The 23,174-nt window shown below is 39.0% G+C and overlaps 1 protein-coding gene across 1 annotated transcript in view; it reads right to left on the bottom strand.

Annotated features, from left to right (window-relative positions):
- The window catches only part of bcl2l13 (BCL2 like 13), a 40,978-nt gene extending 20,386 nt beyond the window's left edge, over positions 1-20,592 (bottom strand). Inside the window, exons 1-7 of the mRNA XM_007904985.2 lie at positions 20,400-20,592; positions 19,983-20,154; positions 19,220-19,324; positions 17,812-17,968; positions 9,621-9,690; positions 7,620-7,763; positions 844-961 (exon numbers count right to left, since the gene is read on the bottom strand). Coding sequence (XP_007903176.1) covers positions 844-961; positions 7,620-7,763; positions 9,621-9,690; positions 17,812-17,968; positions 19,220-19,324; positions 19,983-20,088 — 700 coding nt within the window. The 5' untranslated portion in view covers positions 20,089-20,154; positions 20,400-20,592. The remainder of the gene's footprint in view (positions 1-843; positions 962-7,619; positions 7,764-9,620; positions 9,691-17,811; positions 17,969-19,219; positions 19,325-19,982; positions 20,155-20,399) is intronic.
- Positions 20,593-23,174: the final 2,582 nt, after the last annotated feature.

Below are 23,174 nucleotides of genomic sequence, written 5' to 3'. Positions count from 1 at the left end.
CACATTATAATAATATAATAATTATAATCCTCGCATTTGATGTAGCGCTTTTTCCAGCCGTCTCAAAGCGCTTCGCGGAATAGATTGTAAAGCGAATTGACTGTGTTTGCGGGCGAAATGCGGCGGACGATTATACAATCGTTTCACTCTTTGGATCGATTAAACTGGATCGTGTGATCCGGCTTCAGCACGAAATAGTTACTTAATATCAGCAGAATTGAGCGCCCTCACCACGTTTTCGTAGCCAGGATTGATCTCAGCTACTGAACAAAATTGTTTCAAGTCAAAGGAATTGAGTGTGGATTTCTCTGTGGATCTCAAGAATGTAGCAGACAAACGATCGATACTCAGCAAAGTCTAGGTATGTTCAGCCCCTCGAGTTAAACACATAAACATCTGCAGTTCTATTTATATACTTAATGCAGAATCGAAACAGTGTGAAATGGTTTTGTTCAGTTTTTTTGTTTTTAATTTACTAAATACATTTACTCTTTGAGGGAAGAAGAGGAAAAAAATACTGAGCGAAGAGTGAAAATTTGTGCGTGTGTGTGTCTGTGTGTGGAGGGGACAGATATGGAGTGAGATGCTTTGGCAATAGCAATACAGTATTACAACTGCTTCCACAAATAGAAGAATATTCAACAATTTCTAAAAAACGGCAAAGGTGTGCAATTGACCACTTAGCATACTATTTAGTAGCTGAGCAGGACTCAGAGGGGACCTTATGGAGGTGTACAACATTTTAAATGGGATTCAAAAAGTAAACCCAGAACAATAATTTAGGATCCACTAAGACAAGAGACTAATTTCCGGACAGATATCACAACGTTTTTCTTTACTCAGCAGGAGGACTTACTTGACCAGAGTTATCACTTGTTAGGATATAAATATCATTACTATCGTCTGCAGTTTCTCCTTGCTCCTCTTCTTCCTCTTCAGAATCCAGACTGAAGACAGTTCCCTGGGAATAACAAGCAGAGATTTCATTTAGCACAGTGGCCATTTTACCCATAAACTAGAAAGGTTCAATCAAACCATAAGTTGATTAAGTTTGTCAAGGAAAAGAGATGGCAACCCGATGATAATATGTCAATACAACAGCAAACTTTACCCTAACAACAACAATAACAAGATTACATTTGTATAGCGCCTTTCACGTTAGGAGGATGTCCCCTACCCGAAGAAACAATGGTAGACAGGGTTACAGAATGTGCAATTCCAATCTCAGCTGGACCATTGTGCAAGTGAAAGGGGCAAAAAGCTGTATCAATCCACATTACTCAAGTTGGATGTTCACTGACATGAACTGTAAGAGAGCAAGACAGGGGCAACATGATATAGAGTGCCTTTGGACGTCCTCCCGTCGTAAAAGGCGCTATACAAATGTGATTTTGTATTTTATTGTACATACACTTCAATTAGCATAATAAAATGATACTATGCAATTTTAAAACACCATAACAAACATAATAGTCATAGGTGACCCAAGTTAATCCATCTTTTCTTGTGTTTTAAATCTAAGCAATAACTTAATTAGCATGGCCTCCCATTTACTTACTCACACTACTCTCAAAGGAGATCTCAATTTAACAATTCAAAAACAATATAAAAACATGTATGGTACTGTGATTTGCAATATACTGTACTCTGCACTACCGCATGAACACCAACAATTTGCAACAATTTATGCCCCCTTGTGGCGGATGCTGTAGTCATGCTTAATATTTTTTTTCGGTTGCTTCAATCTAGGACTACATTAGTCAGTGATGGAGCTCACCAAACAAACAGACCATGGACCGTTCTCCCCTCCTATGTGCAAAACTAAAAAGTAGAAACAGCCAAGCTTTCCCCATCGCCAGGAACCCAGATGTCTTCCTCACTCAACCCTGAGGTAAAGTCCTGATTCACGACAAAAAGCTGTCTGATGGATACGAAAATCTACACAGACATACCCTTTTTTAAAAAAAATCGATTGGCATCAAATGGGAGAGCAAGAGAGAAAGATCAAAATCGAATCACAAATATGAATGCAAATTAGCAACCAGAATGTTCAATGTTTATTGACATTTGTATTTCTTTATTGACACTTGACACTTATAATAGTATTCATTCAACATTCATATAGCAAGTGTTGTATTACAAAATCTACAATAGAAAGCATGTTGAGGAAAAAAAGAATGTGGTTGCTCTAACTCTTCCAGTGACTGCACAATATCTACTCTCTATTTAATGGGTGCAGACATCTTGCAGTTTTGAGTGTGTATGAATACTCAATGTATAGGAATGTGTATGCTCAAGGTTAAAAAAAAGGTGGGTCAGCACGCCTGAGGAATTAAGGAAGAACCAAATTACTTGGGTTACCAAACAAATTGCACTTTTAGAGACCCATTGGAAACACTTCACAATCAATTACTGTTAAATATATTGGAGGTCTTGGTAGACTAAGACAATTTTCAAAAAGTGCCATTGGATCTTTAATGTCCACCTGAAAATCCTACAGTCACATGGAGAAACATTTAAAACGTATATATGGGCAGAATCTCCAAGGTTGTTCTTCATTACAATTGCTATGACCTCATTCTTGTTTAGAGCATTATTATTATACGAACCATGGGAGGAAAAGAACTGAATAACAATTAATTTAGGATGGACTGGTTGTAGATAAAGAAACCTTGCATTACACAGTTGAATTCCTAAATCATAGTATTCACAAGCAAAATCATATTAACTAATATATTTTCTGACTGACTACAACAGGGTTAACACAGACACACATGGCTTTTTTGAAAAAATGTGTTTGGAAAATAAAAATGAGAGATTTAACATCTACTTGTTTGCAAACAATACAATTTTGCAATGGACATTAATTAAATTTAACAGCATTCAAGTTGAAGCTCACATAATGTTCGTACAGCAGTGCAAAACACATTCTACTGCAGGCAAACCATTTACATTACAATCTCTTCCGACAGAAGGATGGCTTAACGAGTGACTGAACAGCAATGCCTTTAACGGGATCATTTCTGGTGTTTAATTCTTCAGTATTACATTCAGTAGTATAGTATTTGGCTGGAGGATAAGTATGCAGGATGGGCTAAAAATACAGACAACTAAGAAGATCCAACATAAAAATCACTTCAAATGTACCAGATACCACATTGCCACATGACTGCATGCCCCAGTTTTATGCAGTAAATTCACTTCTATATACACAAATAATATTAAAAAGTCACAAGTGAAGAGCAGTGCTGAGGTCTATAACAAGGAAGAAAAAAGGAAAAGACCTGAACCTACAACAACAACAACAAGATTTCATTTATAGAGCGCCTTTCACGTCGGGAGGACGTCCCACGAAGCTGCACAGTTGGGTCAGGACCCGAGCAGGGGGGAAACCTATCATTCTATTCACATGCATAAACTTTGCAGCAGCACGAGTGACTATAGTGATCAGAAATAGGAAGCTCTGCCAACCTTTCCTCTCCACAGTTATAAGATACCTAACTGAGATTAAATATGGAACCTTTCTAGTTTATGAAATTTAGTCAGCGAATTTCTTCCAACATGAAAAAGGATAGGAGCTCTCATGATCATTTGCCCAAATGCTCACCTTGGCTTGGCTTGAATTCTGTGGACAAAAATACACATTTAAGTAGCAGGGAAACCAAACTACAAATGAAGTCATCATCAGAGGTGCCGTCGTTCGGAAGTGCACGTGGCAATCATTTTTGCTTTGTGCCTCATTATAACCCGGTGTTTATGGATCAAAATAGCATGTTATTAATGTACGGAGTCCTTTTATACTTAGGATAGGTGCAAAGTCTAATGTCCCCAGTTCCTGTAAAAAGCAATTTTAATCTCTGTAATTTAAATATTAGGTGTGGTACTGCTTGATGTGGTACAGAGCCATGTGTGGTTCAAAATACCTGAGGCTCAATTGTGGTTCCTGGATCACACCTGGAGCAGAAACATTCTCCCTGCTGATTGTTATATAGTAAACCCTGCTGAAAAATGCACTTGTAAGAGGCAGCTGAATCAGACCAATATTAATTGTGATGATCATGTTGTCGAGTTGAACAGCCCACTATTTTCCAGTGTTAAGACTCAGATGAAGGATTGCCACTTTGATCAGATTATTATTTGATGGGGGGTGTCCAAATCCATAAATTGAAACAATCCATTGTCACCACTTTTAGGAAAAAATATTCTAAACAATTTAAAACCCCCGTCTTTCCTCTGTCTCAACACACTTCACTGGGGCCTATGTCTATTTGTCTAGTCCCTTTATGTACAACAATAAATCTACATTTGGTTAGCACCTTTCCACATCTACCATTCAATTCAATAAATAGGCATATGTCTAAATTATGAAGATAGAACATTTCAAGTTTATATATATTTACTTGTTTCCTTTCTCACCCCACCTAGTCCTTATTCTTGGTCCTCAAGTTATTTAGGGAACAGTCTTGCAATATCAATGAAGAGTGATAGGATGTATGTTCTTATTCTCATTGGGGTGGAGATGGTAGAAGAAAGAGGTGAAGGACAAAAGACCAAAAAGAAAAACCTCTAAATTAATGTATTAATTTCTTCAAAGAAATCAACTGCTCTGTTTGTTAAGCACTGACTGTAAGGCTGTATGTTCCCTACAAAAAAATCATAATCCTTGCATTGATACAATGCCTTTCATGTTGGTGTATGACTCAAAGATTTCCACAGGATTTATTGTAAAGTATGGTGACTATTTAGTAGAATAACCTGCACTTATATAATAACTTTCACATACAATAACCCATAAAATTGCATTGAATTGTTGCCTCTACTGATCATAATGGCAACCAAATTAATTAGACATCAGAGCAACACAGTTATTGTCTGCATGTGAAACACAATTCTGATTGTTTCTGTGGGAAACATATTTAATCATTTAACACCATCTGCAATTAAACTTCATGACAGAAAATGCCTCAAGCCTTTTTTTCTTTGCCTAAAACAAATCAAGACTGGCAACACCCAAGCCCAACCCTAATTATTCAAGTTCACACCTGACTTGCCAAGGATTGCAAAACATACATTGCATTCCCCAACACTTATTATTTTTCAATATTTTGTTTTCCTAAAAACATTAAGCATTACCAGTTAAGGTAGTTGTTAACTGGTTAAATAGATCAATCAGTAATAAATTATAGATCAAAACTGATCAATGCGATGTTTCGAATACTAATATTCAAGTAAAAATTATATCAGAACAACTTCTGTATACAAAATTCTGTTTAAAATACAGATGAAAGCAGTGAAATGGAGAAGGGAGCAGAAAGCAATCCTCCAGATGTTTCCTTGTAAGGGAATAGTGTAGCCTGCCTGAGCATCAATACTAATATGGGAAATATTTTCTCATGCCTTTCAGGCCGATTCTGTGGAATAAGATTTTCTCATGCAGAATAAAAACATGTAAATCCCCTATTGTGGTTAGAAAAAAAATTCTATAATGTGTATAGAATTAATATGATCTTTGTCAGATAAAGAATGAATAATCTGAACATACACCCAAATCATATAGGTCGCCTAAACACCAGCGAAACAATTAACTAGTAACAGAGATTGCATGCATTTAGATGGCCAGATTTTGGCACAGAACAAACAGCCACTAGCGTTTTTCAAAAGTAGGACAGAGAAAGCAAATACTGTTCCATTCCAGAATTACAATAGAGCACATGTTCTGGAACTGCTCCAGGTAGACACATTCAGCAACAAAAAGATTTTTCAGACCATAAGTAAAATGTTAAAAGACCCAGCAACAAAACACAAAGAAGAAGTCTTTCCCCTGCCCATGGGAGATTAAATTCTTTCAGCCAGGATCAATAGTGTATGTAAAAATAGAAGAATTACTAAAATACTGATCTTCTCATGGAAGCAGAGGCTCAGAGATTATACTTTACATTTTTTTAAAATCAGACTCGTTGACCAAATGAGGGACCATACTCCCATTTACAAGTGAAATGTCTTAAGATTGTTTTTTATATAAAAAAATCTATTACACTAGTGTAATGTACAACTGTGTTCAATTATAATTTACAAGTTCATGACATTAACTAGCATACAACAAAAATATTGGCAATTTTTTTTGAATAAACATTCCACAGACGCACTTAACTAGCAGTAATCAGGTATATGAATACACAACAAAAATCTACTGCAAAGCATCTTGAAATATTAAAATGAGTAAGAACCCAACATTCAAACATGATGAATTCAAATAAGCAGACAACCTCACTTTCAACAACCCACTGAATTTGAAACACTAAATAAACTCTAGGGTTAAATTATTTGAAGGTTCGACGATTCTTACCTAGAATTTGAGCAATTCCACAAAAAAAGTAACACACTACCAACAAAACAGAGGCAGCAGCGGAAAACTGGACAGGCTTGTCTGTTTCCTCAATTCCTGCTGGGCAACTAGACCAGCTGTGGCAGATCTGGCTGTAAACTGTAGTAACGTGACAGAGCTCATTATGTCAAACAGGAGTGGCCCCAGAACTACGTATTCACTTGCAGATTGGGGAAAAACCCAAGAATAAAATTTAATTCTGTATTGCTTTTGATAACACAAATGAAAAGACAAGATGCCTTTAAGTTGCTTTTAAGTTGCAATATGAATTCAAAGTCCTATTAAGTAATCATGTGACTTACAAATATCTAAGAAAAGCCCAAGGTCCACCAATGACAATATTTTAAACAAGATCAAACTTGTATTGCTGTACTAAAAGGCATAAATTTTACGTTCCACAAATTATAAATAGGGCAAATTCATCTCCTCTGCTATAAAGGTTAAAAGAGCAGCAGCCCCAGCATTCAATGCTCATTCTTCAACCTATAAGATCAAGCAAGTTTAACAGTCGGTAAACTCAGAGAACCCATTACTGTTGTCAGGTATGTCAAAGCAGGGTGCAGCGAGGAGACAAATACTCCATTTTCTTTCCTGTGTGCTACTAATTGAATTGCAGCATTTTTTAATCACAGCATAGATTATGAAGTTAAAGGATCCATGGATAACAGTAAAACTTTAAGATCTTGTGCCATTATTCAGATAATTTAAATTAAATTTATCTGTTTTGAAAGAATCATGCTAAATAACATTACATAAAACACATACACAATACACTGTCTGCAACTACGAATCTCCTACTGTAAAATATTCACTAGCACATCAGTTAGAAAATAAGTCTTAATATTTGTCCCTACCAAAATGACCCACTGTGTTAGGCATATCATTCTTTCAACTTGTGAACAAATTCACAGGAGAAAAGTTAATATTTTTATAGACAAAAGGGATTTCCATTTATGTAGTGACCGTATTTATAGGCGAACATGGCAGCCAAATAGCAAAAAAAGGCCTCACTGATATGAGAAGTGGGAAATAGTTCACACTGGTGCAACAGCATGGGCTCTTTATTGAGTTGCTTTACAATCGAAGGAGTTTGCTCTGCACAAGGTGATCAAAACATAGGCCCCGAGAGTGCTTAGTGCACATGTGCCTCAGTATTGATATTGTTCAACATGACCCACCAAAACATAAAATTAGCAATCCTTACGTTTCTAAAATTGGAATTATAAGGACCTACCCATCCTCCTTGTTGGATGATATAATCAGCTTCAAACTCTTCAATGTATTTCACACCAAAATGCAGTAGTGCTTTCAATGGTTGCTCTCCCCGTCTGCTCAACACTTTCAGTAGCTGCTGCAGTAACACCAGGGAAACCAGAACCTATAAAATTAAAAGTTCAGTTCAGCTACACATTTAAAGGAGCAAACCAATAGCACTGGTTCTCAGATGTAGTTCTCTGTCCTCCACCCACTTTTAAGTCATAATTTACTGGCAATTTACTCGCTGACTATAGATTGAAGTATAGGCTATGGAAAGAGCACACTTGATGGGAGTTCAAATCCCTTTTCTCATTCTGTATTTTCTTAGGTTTTAAATTCAGCACATCAGCTTCCGATTCCAGTCAATTACTGAGCAAGTTGTTCAGTTAGCTTCAAAGGAGTTAGTTGAGTACAAGATCACAATCTTCTTCTGATGAGATTGGAATTCAGTGACATTCACGAGCAGTTAATCTTAAAAATCATACTTGCATTTGATGTAGTGCCTTTCACATTGGGAGGACGTCTCAAAGTATTTCATAGGATTTATTGTGAAGTGTAGTGGCTGTATTTTGCAGGCAAATGCGACAGCCAATTTGCACAGAGCAATGTCCCACAAATAATCATAAAATGAGTAACCAATTTTATTTGGGGGATTGTTGATCATAACACCGGGAAAATCTCCCTTTTCTTTTTAAAGTTTGCCATATCCACCTTAACAGGCAGACAGGACCTTAGTCTCACATCAAGAACAGAACCTCTAACAATGCAGCACACCCCCACCACTGCACTGGAGCATCAGCCTATATTTATGAATTTCAAATCCTGGCATGAGGATTGAACCCACACCTTTCTGACTTAAAGGTGTGAGAGCTAGCAACTGTGCCACACTGACACCTAAAAAAAGTACACAATTTTTGTTAAAAAGTCATTGTTATACAAATTTAATTTTGTATTGCATTGTACGCTATTGAAGGGAATTAAGATGCATGTTTCTTGTCTTCAATTTNAAAAAAGGGGTAAAAAAATCTTTGTCTTCTGCAGCTCCTTCCTACCACAAGGAAGCGAATTCGACTAAAACAATCCGGGTAGTGACACAGACAGACACTGTCTGAAAAAGACCAAAGACAAATTCAGTATTGCCTCCAGTATCAATTTCCTGGCTAGCATACGATTTCCATTAGTTATATAAGGAGTGGACATGTGATGTAGTTATTGCACAACAGTCACATCAAAATTCAAAAACAGAGTTCTCCAGTGGTTCAGTGCACACTGTGTGTGAAATTAATCTACTGTATAAAAGACTTAAAGGGTCCTAGTTTAATCAGCTACCAAGTTAAATGTTCTTAGTAGGACTTGGACCCTCATTGGCAGGACTTGAAAGTGGCTCAATTCCCAATTAAGCATTGGCACCACATAATCAGAGATAATCTCAGCATTTGCTTTCCAGCTTTGCTCCTTTTCCCGCCACTCCCTTCACGAACTCCTCCAATTGGGTTTCCGTGCCGCCCTCATCACAGAAACCGCTTTGATCAGAGTGACAAATGACATTTTGTCCACCTGTGACCAGGGCTCCTTCTGCCTCCTCATCCCCTTTGACTTCCCTGCCACCTTCAGTACCATTGACCACTCTATCCTCCTCCACCACCTCTTCTTAATCTTCATGGTTCTGTCCTTGAATGGTTCAGATCCTACCTCTCACATCGTCTCCACTTCATCTACACAATAGCTTCTCCTCTAGCCCCGGCACCGTTTCAGTTGATAGTACTCTCGCCTCTGGTTCAGAAGGTTCCCAGCTAAAAATTGTTCATTCACTTGATACAATACAAAATTACATTTGTAAGGCGCCTTTCAAGTCGGGAGAAAGACCCAAGGCTCCAACCAGTCAGTGTCATTAGCACCCGAGCGGGGGGTGGGGGTTCGGATCAGGAAGGGTGGAGGACAGAGAGGGTTGGAAGGTGAACCAAGGCCAATGTCTTACCTTATTCCATCCAGTTGTGTGGCTGGCAGCTTGACATATCTGCTCTTTGTAAACCTCATACTGGAGGGGCCTGCAAAAATAATAAAAAAGAAAAATCCAAATGCAAGTAATTCAAAATTTAAGAAATGAATTATTCTCATATTTTACTACACAGTTACTACATAGGCTTCACAAAAACAAAGTATTCAAACAGAATACCTATTAATTGGTTTTGTAGGTCTGCTAAAAAATAATCACTGTAACCTATGCTTATTGTTGACAATTCCGCACACATCCAGTTCATTCTATGGCAGATTTTTAAAGTTAGCTCAAATTCAAAATATGGGCATTATTTGCCTGATATTATACAGTGGAAAATTTAAAACTGACAGATGGGTCAATGCACACTACATTCTGGGAATTTGGATTCAATGCTCGAACCCGCAGGAAAGGTCACAAAGGTGAAGTTGGCTAGCAATCACAAGATTGGTTCGGATGAAGTAAACCTTTTGATCTCATCCTTCCAGAACATCCACGCTCAAGTCCTCCCATCAAAGTATCAAGCTTTTTTAAAAAAATGAGTCCAGTTTCTTGGCCTAAAGTAACCATTGCCCTTTGCCTCCACTACCTTTCTTTTTACTTAAGTCCCAGTTCCAGCAAAGAATACTCTGCAAAGTAATTCAAAATTTAAGATATGAATTGCACCACATGATGATCTAGCACATGTGACTATGCAAAGAGAGAGTAAGGGTACCATCAGCACGACCACTAATGCCCTGCTCTTTATCCGATTGCAGGAGCAAACTAAATGCTCCGTAAAAGGTTCCTATATCTGCAAAATGTCAGTCATGGGAAACAAACTTATTTGATATACACTGAAAACAGATTTACAGTACAGTAAAACTCACATTAGTCATATCAGTCGGGACCATAACATTTAATATGACTTACCCGCAGTCCGAGTTACAGACAAACTGTACAAGTCACATAAAATCTGAGTTAATCAATAATCTACACTGTGCATTTATAATTCCAGGCAGCCTGTAAATGTGCATGTGGTGACAGGGAAAAGATAATTTTCCATGATTGTCCCGTTGCTGCTTGTGCACTTACTGGCAAGCATTTGAATTGTATTGAATAGCAGGAAATTAAGTTCTTCTGTGCATCGAGACTGCGTTTCCCCGCGATTCAATGTGCCCGGCCAGTAAGTGCACGAGTCAGCACATCATTTCCCACAACTCAATGCAGCCGGTAAATACCGAGTATTGGAGTGTAGGGAGTGGCTTTACGAGTTAGGAGGGGATTAATAGAAGTGGTGCAAAGAAATATACGTGGTTTTAATAGGAAACTGAATGGGATTCGGGTGAATGTACGACTTAGGCAATTATATGATTCATAAAGATAAGACTTATGCGAGTTTTACTGTACACACAATTATGGAATATTCATCTCAAAAACACACAAGTTTATTGAAATATTTCTGTACAGACATTGACTAAAGGGAAGCAGTTACCCAATGTTTCACCCACAAAATATAGACTCAATATCTATATCAAATGCAAGGATTATTATTATCATTTGCTGTTGACTTGGATCCATGTCAGACTAACATCTGAGAGAGCTGGGAAAACTCAGCAGGTCAAGCAGCATCTATGGAGAAAGGAAAGTGGGTCATGGACCCGAAATGTTGACCCATCTGTTTTTGCTTTAGATTCCAGCATCTGCAGTATTTTGTGTTTTGTTCAGACTAACATCTGATGCTTTCTCTCAAATCTCTATTCTAGGAACACCATTCGTGTCCACTGACCTACTCAACCAAATTCTGTTTGCAGAAAATTTCAGAAAATCCAACCTACACACAAGACAATGTACTGTATTCTAACTCCCAATCGTATCAGGTTGCTGGAAAATTCACACCCGCACCCAACCTCTTACTCTCCTCCCTAGTAATATGGTATGTAACGTTGTACAGCATTTTAGAAGATAAGAGGTCCAGCTGTTGCAAACTCTTTCCTAAACCTTTAAAATCCTCCTAAAATCTATCTAGAAAAGACTTTCAATCAAGAACCTTAACACTCCCCTTTTGGGGTGATCCACACCAACTTAGTAAAGTGCTTCTAGTTGTCATCTGCGTGAAAAATGTTATACAGGTGGTAAGTTGATGCGACAACAACAACACGGTCGAAGAGAAAGGTCTTGAGACCGGCCTTGAAGGAGGAAAGGGAGGAAGCAAGGCGAAGGCACTGGGGGATGCAGTTCCAGAGCCTGGGGGCTGAGAGGCTGAAGGCCCGACCACCGATGGTACGGCGGTTAGGGCGGGGGATGTGGAGCAGACCGGAGCCAGAGGAACGGAGGGTACGGGCAGGTAACTAGGGGGATAGTAGGTCGGAGAGGTAGGAGGGAGCAAGGCCGTGAATGGCCTTGTAGGTGAGGATGAGGATCTTGAATTCGATCCTCTGGGGGCTGGGGAGCCAGTGGAGGCGAGCGAGGGTGGGAGTGATGTGGTCGCGAAGCCTGGTGCGGGACAGTACACGAGCTGCAGAGTTCTGAATGACCTGCAGCTTGTGGAGGGAGGTGCCGGGAAGGCCGGCGAGGAGAGAGTTCCCATAGTCCAGCCTTAAGGTGATAAAGGCGTGGACCAGAGTTTCAGCAGTGTGAGGGGTGAAGTAGTGCCGTAGTCTGGCGATATTCCGGAGGTGATGGAAGGCGATGCCAGTTGTGGCGCGGATATGAGGAAGAAAGGGCAGCTCAGGGTTGAACAGAACGCTGAGTTTCCTGACTGGCTTTGAGAGGTGGAGAGTGCAGCCTTGGATGCTGATGCTGTCAGTGCCTGAGGTGCGGAGGCGCTGACGAGAGCCAATCAGGAGGGCCTCAGTTTTGCGCACGTTGAGCTGGAGAAAGTTGTCTCTCGTCCAGGACTCGATGTCAGACAGGCAGGCTGTCAGGACATCGGTGGTCGTGGAGTTGAGGGTAGAAGAAGAAAGGTAGAGTTGGGTGTCATCCCCATACATGTGGAAGTTAACCCCATGTTTGCGGATGATGTCACCAAGGAGGTGCATATAGAGGGTGAAGAGGAGGGGACCGAGGACAGAGCCCTGAGGGATACCACACAAGACGGTGCGGGGGCTGGAGGAAAAGCCGTTTGTGGAAACAAAATGAAGATGGTGGGAGAGGTCCACTGTCACCCTGACAAGTTGATGACAGTACTAAAATCATTTTAGGCACTTTTCTGAACAAAGCAGAACTTTGTGTAATAATCAAATTCTTATTTTCTAGTTCATCCACGTAAAGATTTTTTCTCTCATTTAGGCACCGTAGAATTAAATTGTTTACCTAGACCTTATCACACATTTGCAAAATTAACTCAACAAAAAAGTCAATTTAGTAAAAATAATCATTTATATATATATAGGTGCACAACAATCAAAGAACAAGTTATTAACAACTGTACAAATTTCAACTTCTTATATGTTGTTACAATATATGACATCTAGATCATTTTCAATACTCTACAAGATGTTTCTGACATTGTTTGCAAATGAATGCTAACTTGAGTCTATTTCTAGCTCCTGCATTCCTCTCTTCTCCAGCAATGCTTTTAAGACAGAATACAAGACCAGTGAAAATGGATCGATTCGATGCAGTGACTTATCATTTTTAAAAAAATTTACTTTACATTTTTTTCTACTTAAGATAAATAGATTTGCAATCATTACATGTAGTGTTTCTCCATTTCACTACAAAACCATTTATTTTCCTGAATGTGATGACCTAATACGAGTTTATTAACAAACTTCATTCCATTCACTGAAGTTCCTTCTTCTGTCAGTTCTCCAAGATAGGATTACTTGCTTTATTTATTTTCCACTCCACCCAACTCACAATACTATTAAGTAAGTCAGACGACAAACTTCCAACCAACTGCTGTCAGCTGACAATAAATAAGAAGTCAGCCCAGCACATATTTCACCATCAGCCCACCTTCAACTCAGCTCCCCACCAGGCATTCTACTTTGTAGTCCAGCTACAAATTAACCAAATATATAACACAACGAGATTTAAATATTGTACGTACCAGCTCAATGACAATTACAATGGAAATTAATGTGTATAACCCCACTCTCCCTTGCAAAGAGCAGAAAAACATGCATCTTTACAAAGCCTGTCAAAATCTCTCAGTGCAGTCTGTAATTGATGTCCATAGCAAGTTCGTAAACAAATATATTTTTAAAAAGTAAAAATTTGGCATAGAATTACATAGAATATACAGCACAGAAACAAGCCATAGCCAAACTGGTCTATGCCGACGTTTATGCTCCAAATGAGCCTTCTCCTGCCCTTCCTCAGCTAAGCCTATCAGCATAACCTTCCAGGCTATCTGCATAACCGTCTATGTTTGAGTTTAAATATTTCTGCGCAGACATTAAAAGGAAGTAATTTTGAAAAATGACAATTGAGGATTGCTCTTAAGAACCCACACTGTATTTATTTCTAATGATCTATTTACTATTCGTCCCTTTCTGGCACCCAATAACGAGCAAGCTGGACCAGTGAACAGTTGAAAGTGCTGTCCCTTTCAGAAAGGTACATTCGGTCCAAGAGGATGAAGGCCATCATGTTTTTCAGTTAAAAATCTTTTTTTCAAAAAAAGTTATTAACTGGACAAGTTAGTAGTGTTCAAAGTGTCCTTTCCATTTCCCTTCTCCTCTCCATTCTAATTATTAAAGAATATAGTATTTTGAAGTGAGCAACCAATAATCAAACAAAAAACACTTTCAATCTGTAATCTTTAAATCTCCAGGAAGCCGCACAGCAAGTTACTGATCACAGGTCTATAACTGAAAAAAAATGTTGTCTGTACCAACTACTTCACCACCCTGTAAACTTTCCACTTTTAAAAAAAAGCACAAAGGAGGAAGATTACTTTAAAAAATATAGAAGTTTGATCCTTCTTTCTGCTATAACATGCTAAGTAAAATTAATATTTCACAAGACAACAGATTAATTTCAAGCAATCTGCAGGTCAGTTATGCTAAAATTTGACCTTCTCAAGGGTGAATAAACTCTTATAAGTTTTCACTTTTCAGTCATTTTGATAATTGGTTTGAAACATACTGCTTTGGGGCATTCAATTACTCACTGACAGACCAATAATTATAAATGGAGCTGTAGGTTTTGCCCTACGGTGGAGGTGGACACCAAGTGAAAATTTCACATATAAGCCCAGCCTATTAAAGCATCTAATTCTACATGCATCAACAATGCTAAAAAAAACAAGATTAACTGCTCACACTGGGTAAATAATAAAAACTTTCTTGCAAATGAATACCAATCAGTTATAAAACCAAACTCCCATAGTACATAGCATTGAGAAATATGGCAAACAAATACAATAGGATTTCTGAATGCTCCTTATATAGAATGGCAGTTGTTTCTAAAACTATACTTCTTGCAATTAACACAGATACAGGTTTGCTTACAACGAGAATGGGTTGCAGACCCCAACATATTCTGATTTGAAAATCAAAACCATTCAAATCCCGTCGCCACAAAAAAATGGTTTACTTCTGGGTCGTCAGGTAACCACTAGCTTCACTTCTTACACACTATGCATGCGCATGAAGTCCCACTAACATTTCTTCATATAGAAATCAATTGTGATTCTTGCACATGCGCAGGGAATAATTTTAATTGCACTTTCTGCAGATAGGGAGGGATATGAGTGGTTACTTGATAACTCAGTTGCAGCCATTTCATCATGCCCCTTTACAACATAGGGTTTAAGAATTGGTTCCATATGTCCATGTTCAGTATTGTACTGCAGGTTATAAAGGGCTTGACTAATCAAGGTAGCACATCTGTGCTCTCCAATCATACTGTTCAACGTTTAATCACCCATGCCATGTTGCAAACAAGCCCCAGCAACAGAACTAGAGTCAATATTCAAAATTATATCTAGAACTTCTATCCATAGAGTTAATTAGAACAGATTGCATACTTCATACTAAAGGTTTGCTCACTGAGTGTACACATGTTGTGCAAGTTACCAAATTATATTCTGGATATCTTTTTAATTTAAAAAAATCTACTTGAAAATTACTGTAGATCATCTGGTGGACCCTGGAAGAAGACAGCAATTCTAACATGAAAGTGCTTAGATATCACTAATAACTTTGTCCATTAAAGCTTTGCATTTGGTTTCAGAAGCAATGTAGCATTCTAACATAAAATAACAATGTGGCCTTTGCCCCAAAGTAGGCACTCACTATTCTTTGACTCCTGTAATGGAGGTTCATTAATAAACTGGCAATATCTATACAATTTTCACCAACAGTTTGTAGCATTATATTCAAACATAGTGAGAAGAACCAGGAAGCAGTGACTGCAGGAGAATACATGTCTTGTTTATAGAATCAAATGAGGGAGCTCAGGTTTGAAAAGACAGACCTAGGATTTTTACGTGCTGAGGGTCTCAAGCACTGAGCACTGTCCAATTGCCATTCTAAACAGCCAAAATAGTGCTCAAACAGATGGTCATGACTACATTTTGTAGAGCAAGGGATTACGTCCGAGATGATCAGATTTTGATGGATTTGCGTCAATGGTTTTTTTTAGATTTAATTTTAGATTTGTCCTGTTCTTCAAATGAAAAGAAAATTGCATACAAACACCATGTGTGGATTACGCAATCAGGCCATGGCAGGTTCTTAAAAGCGATGTTAAGAACATGAAGCAGTTATAAATGCCATCACCGTTTATGAAAATCACATTGTTTAACAGGGAGTTTTGCCCAGAAGCTCTGCAGATGTTTCAAAGAAACCTTGTTAAAATGTTATTTTTCAAAAAAGGTTTGTGGGCTAGAAAATTCCTAGCATTACTTTCTAAAAAATCTCAACCCCACCACAATTCAAGATGCTCTAAATCCCATTTCTATAAAATTACAATTATCAAAGCTTACAGTTTGCAGCATTTGCAGTAACCTACAGAATGGCTAATGCTACCCTGCCATAGAAAACAGATGGTTAAAAAGAAAGTTTTTGAAAGATGGTTACTTAATCACTTAATTAGTGAAATAGCCAGGGAAAATCTGAAGCTGTAACTGCATCAAAATACAACATAGGCTCCGAATACTGCTCCCATTCAACTAATTGCACAAAGAATTAAATCATTGTTTTGCGACAAACAAATACCTTATGTACAAGTGACTATTTCAACTTTCTCATTGCACAGCATCATAGAAATTACAGGACAGGCCCATCAAACCATTGTGGGTGCCAGTCCTCCATTGGAGCAATAAGATTTACAATATCTTGCCCTTTCCCTCTGCCCTTTTACTTAACAATAATATACCTTGCATTTGATGTAGCACCTTATCACTTTGTTGTGATGTCTCATAGTGCTTAAATATGATATACTGGTTTGACTGTATATCTTGTGAGCGAAACACAGCAGCCAATTGCGCACAACAATTTTCCACAAATGGCCATGGAGTGAGGGACCAATTTTATTTGGGGGATTGTCGCCAGCACACCAGCACACTTGGAAATTCCCTTCTCTTTTCGAATAGTGCCATTGGATCTTTAACTTCTACCTGAACATGCAATTCGCACCTTGGTTTAACGTCTCAGCCCCAGCACTGCATTGAAGTGTTATCTTAGACTATGTGACTCCAGATGCTGACATTGGACTTGAACACATAACCTTCTGACTCAGAAATGACAATGCTACCACCGAGCCAGACTAACACACAATACTGTAATTTTATATTGTTTTCCTTCAAATATTTATCCAATTTCCTTTTAAATGTTATCACGATAGCTTAATTAGTCACTTGTATAAAGGCATTCCACGTTCTAAAATCCCATTGTGGGGGGAAAAGTAACTTCAACCTGCCCTCAACCATTCCAGTGTCATTTATGACCTGAAAGGATGAGCGGAATGCAGGTGCCTCTATTTACCACTTAAAGAAAGGGTTCTTACTCGAGTGTGGGTGACCACCTTGGAGAACTGCTTGTGGAGGATGGATAACATGGGAATTATGAGCATGAGATAGAATAAAGAGTTAAAAAAGGCACGTGCCAACACCACAGAGCATGGCAGAAAGATGTTCCATGTGTGCCCTTTCACACACAATTAAATACTGTACTTGATATGTCTTTTTTGACATCTAATTAAGATATTGCACAGAGCAACTTTTGAATCCATAACTCACGAGTTAAGAATGGTTAGGAGTGCTGTCTGCAGTTGCACATCTAGCTCCTGATATACTTTGTCTCCAAGATGGGCCAAGCAGTCTTCTATTGAACTTTCTGGATTTGCTGGACTAAATATAGGAGATGTATGGCACTCAAACCCTGTACTGGTAAAAGCTAGGAGGGAAGAGAGTGGGAAAAAAAGCAAAGCAAAGTCAGTTTAATACATTAAGACTGCTATAATCAAAGAAAAAACCAAAAATATTTATATTAAAAAAGTAAAGCATCTCTATTCTAATCTCACACACACCACATTGTATATATTAAATTGAAAGCTTGCGAATGTGACAAACAGAATATTGTAACCCTAACTCTCATTCTCCCCACAAAATGTTCTTTACCAAGCAACAGTGGAGAACTAATTCTGTCCTTATTAGCTTGACTAAGGCAATATTATTTATGCCATTTTTCATCCCTCTCTTTCACATCTTAAAACATGGCTCTTCAAATACACCAACAGCCATTCCCTTCCCCCCTTCCCTTGCTAGGTGTCCGACCCTATCCTTGTAAAGCTCTCTGAGACATTATCCTTCATGAGCTGCACTATATAAATGCAAGTTGCTGTGGTGGATGAAGAGAAGGTTCCTGCAATGACTGTGAATAATCAAGGATCATTGTACAAGACATTGTGCCACTCTACACCTCATTTTCCTTTTGGCAAAATATAATCACGGAAGGCAGCTACTACATTCATATCAATAGGCAATTTTGCAATCAATATTATAAGAGTGTTGGAGATTTATTTCAAAATAATACACTACAGAAGCTAGACACCAGTAATTTACATTACAGTAAAGTAATAGTAAACTAAAAATCATACCATCTAAAATAACAATGTTAAGTTAGAGCACAGCTAACTACAAATCAAATATTAAGTAATTCAAGAAAGAATGCCTTGTTAATGGAAGCAATAATGATTATTACAAAGATTATTACAAAGCTTAGAATGTTTATTTGTATAAGTGAATTTTCTTGTGAACAGGATCTTACTACTACTGAAGTTTAGATGCTTTGATATGTCTTCCTGATGTGAAAGACATTAAATAAAAGGTAATTTTTTTGTTGAAGTTTAAATGCAGAATATAGGTTCAAAATGTTTTGCTTTGTCTTCACTTTGCATGTGATCCAGCATACGTAGGCTTGTTTTTTGTTCTATTACTGTAGTTGAAGTAGCAACATACCACAATCTAACTTTGTTATCACAAGAACAGCACTGTGTTTTAGTCCTACATACTTGAACAGATAAAGAGACCATTCTTGCAAATTGCAATAGAAACTGCATTAAGTTTTCTATTGTACGGAGGCAGTGAAGCTGATGAACATCCTGCATGCAATACAGACTAGAAGAGTTTTAACGTTCAAACCAACCTTTATTAATCTCATCATGCAGAAGTTTGAGTTCTTCTTCTATGTCTGCATTAACTTTCTCTGCTACATCTTTATCCAAAGGAGACACTTCTGTTGGCAGTGATCCTGTAAAAGCACAGTCAGCAAATCACTGATTTTATACTGCTCGATTAAAGCTCTCTATTCAAGCATGCAAGAACAGCAAAATAATGCTCCACTTTTTCATACTGCTTGTTCAGTATTCCACGTATTTAGATTATGTTGTCACATTTTCTAAAAATAACATGACTTATTATCAGCCTATCTGTAATACTGTTTAAAATCATTTGGAATTCCATTCCAAAGCACTCTCAAAGCAACACAGATTTACACTGAAAGCTTGTGACATGCTGCCAGAACGCATAACAGATCATGTAGAAAACGAGGAGACAAGTTTGCACAATTACAAACAGCAAGATAATAAGAGCTCTGCAGTAATTTTCCAAAATCACGCTTAGTTTAATTATGTGTTTTTTTTCAAAAAAAAAGGAACTTTTAACCCCCCCGCCCAAAAAAAAAAGTTTCAAAAGCACTTTAGGAATTCACTACTTAATATTTAATCACAACGTTAGGGTTGACTCGAAACAATTTGCCCAAACTTTCAGATGGCATCAATTTAAAGTGTATTTTTTTTTGAGAACTAAATTGGAGGTTTACAAATAACTGCACACGTTATTGATAACTGTAGCATTTAATAATCCACGAAACAGAAATGATAAAAGTCTTAAGCACACTGACAGCTTACCCTCGCCTGTGGCCCCAGGAACCTTTTGTTTCGAGACCAGCCCCAGATAGTTCAACACGACATATCTGGTCTCATAGCGAAAACCTTCAGGTACAGCGGTAGCCATTTCACTTTGCAGTCAATCGCTTGTTGGTCAAAAGACGCAACTGTGTGTGTGTGGGGGGACGATATCCTGAATAAACATAAAATCGTTTTTTTTAAAAAAAATCAATTGAAGAAACCGTAAATGCCGCAGTCGATTGCAAACACAACACAAGACGAGACCAAAGCTGGAGAAAAAGGGCAAAGCAACTCACTAAGTCATCGACGAGTTAACGCCGTGTAAACCGCCCAAACCTTTGTACCTTATCGTTGAGCAAACGCCGTAATAACAGAATAGTTTTTTTTTAATTTTAATTACAGAAAGAAAATATTTACCCCAGTGTGTGACAAGCGCTGGCGGGGCCCTCCCCACACCAAGGGCAAACGGTAACAGGAAGCTGGTGATAAAGGGCACAGATCACAAACAGAATTTCCGATCCACGGTGCCTCAGTCATATCAAATCGCTCCCATGAATGAATACGGTTATATTTAAAACCCAAACAGATGCGCCCCCACCCCACCACCCCCCCACCCCCTCACCCCACCCCCCGAAGCGCTTCTCTAAGGAAGAAAAAAAATGGCACGACAGGAAAACAAAGTCACCGCGTCCTTTTGTTTGTACCCGCGACCGCACGAAGCCAAGCGCCCGTTGTGCGTGGGGAGGGGAGGGGGGGGAGGGGAAGGGGGGACGACATTATTATCATTTATTAATCATCGTAATAATAATCGTAATAATTATTGAATGGGGGGAAAAAAGGGGGGTCATCGGCGCCGGTTGTTGCACTGTCCAGTATTCACAATTAATTCAGTGTTCGCGTGTTCGCGTATCAAAAGCCCTCGCACTGCGATTACCTCATCCGTGCGGCAGTAACAGCATTGCAGAAAGGGTTTTGATATATATATATTATATATATATATACACACACACACACATAAAAAAGGCAAGGTCTGTGTCAACAAGAATTAAGCACAACCTTTTCTATCCTATTTATTTATTTCTTCCACCCCCCTCTCTCTCTCTCTCCCTGTGGGAACGTTTCGCTGGTTAACACCTCATTTCAACTCCCATTTAAAGCACATCACAACCACGTCAATGACTCGGGAGAGATCTCAAGTCAGAAGCTCTCTCTCCCCTCTTCCTCTTTCTTTCTTTCCTCTCGCCCACAAATTTCCTCGGCAAAGACAATTCGCAAATCACAGCGAATTCAATTGACGCGCCAATTTAAAGCAACGTCCCCGTCACATTAGGACTTAATGTGAAGTGATTTTTTCACTCTCTCTCTCTCTACCGCTTCCTCCTCTTCCTCCCCACCACCACTCACTCCATCGTGTAATAACCTCCGCCGTTATTCTAACAGACTTACTGTGTGGTGCTGTACTTTTGGGGGACTTAGTGTGGTGCCGGTTCAGTCACAGTTGCAGCGGTACAAATTCCTTATTTAGACGGGCGCCATCTTTAGCGGCGGAGACCGCGCCTCCCTCACCAACACGAGGGCACACCGCCTGCCTTCCTTCCTCAATTTCTCCTCAACTTTTGATTAAAAAAAACCCTCCACGTTTTCGTGAACCGTCCCTTCAAGTTTCAGACCGCCCCCTTTTTTTTTAATATTCTTCTTCTTCAGCTTAAATCAAAGGGTGGCTGGTGGTAGATGGAACGAAAGGCTCTGAACTCGGCCGTTCGGCCGGAGTCGGAGTCAAATCGACCGCGGAGTAAGGCTGTAACATGTTGCGTCTTTTTTCCTCCCCCTCTTAACGAGTTTGATAATGTCCTCCGACACGAGCGTAAATATACAGCCACAAATAAATATATATTTTTTGGGGGAAAAAAATAGAGTCAATCGACCGCCAAGGAGGGCCCGAAAGGAATGCAATGTTTGTTGACGGATACAGATAAAGAAATGTGTTTTGTGTTGTACCAAATATCTATAATCTATTATAAATGAGTAAAGACTTCATTTTTTTTAATATAAAGTCAATCGACCACGGAGAGGGGAAGAGAGGCGGTCAGAGGTCAACGCAACAGCCACTGGCTCCACCACGCTGTCCAATCAACTAATGTTGCCCAATGTGTTTTGTGTCTACAAAAAGGCTTTGGACATTTTAAAAGCTTTAATTTAAATTTGCAAAACGTTTTGTTGCTTCCTTATGCCCGGTTTGAATATTTTTTTTATACACAGTTCCAAAAGCGCTGACTTATTTTACTGCTACCCCCCATAGCAGGTGACGCATTATATTAGGGTATTTTTTTGGGTGGACTTTATAATAATAAATAATAACCCTTGCATTTGATATAGCGCCTTATCACATCTTCGAGACGCCTCAAAGCGCTTCACAGAATATACTGTAAAGTGAATTGACGGTACATGTTGTGGACGAAACACAGCAGCCAATTGCGCACAGCAGTATCCCACAACGTCATGGATTGAAGTGACCAATTTATTATTATAACTGTTTTTTTTGAAGGAATTATGACCCCCGGGAAAAACGATCAACGAAAAACAACCAGGCTCCTACTTAGGTAAGCGGGCGTGCGCGTGGCGTAAGGAAACTTGCCCAACGTTTCGCCCTGTCACGAATCAAACCCAGGTCTCTCTCACTTGCCAGGCGAGTGCTCTAACCACTGGGCTTTGTGGGCAACAAAAAAAATGTACAGTATTTTAATTTCTGGCAAAACCCTGTGATGTCTTCATCCCAAATTTTATTTGACATATATATATATATATATATATATATTGTCCACACACACACCCTCATCCAAAGTTCAGGAAAGCTCCAAACAGTGAACGACGCCCAACCGCCTGCACCAAACAGCCACCGATTCAAAATTTTGAAACGTGGAGGACGTTAAACCGTCAAATATACTTCCCGTCTCTCCCCCCCACTCTCTCTCTCTCTCTCTCCTCCTCCCCCTTAGGGCGGGCTCGACCATAACCCGACAAAACAGGACACAGCGGCAACGCCGCCATTTACATCCACCCCCCATTATGCATTTCGCTTGAAACTCGCCTGAGAAGGGGCAGAGAGGGCGGTGTTTGCAGGGATTAGGTGACCTCTCCCCCCCCGCCATTGCGTGCGCTGCGTACGCTCGTCCTCCCCTCCCGATTCCGGTC

The sequence above is a fragment of the Callorhinchus milii genome, unplaced genomic scaffold (assembly GCF_018977255.1).
Source record: "Callorhinchus milii isolate IMCB2004 unplaced genomic scaffold, IMCB_Cmil_1.0 Scaffold5, whole genome shotgun sequence".
In the NCBI taxonomy this organism is placed as follows: domain Eukaryota; kingdom Metazoa; phylum Chordata; class Chondrichthyes; order Chimaeriformes; family Callorhinchidae; genus Callorhinchus; species Callorhinchus milii.
This window is presented reverse-complemented; position numbering and strand designations above follow the sequence as displayed.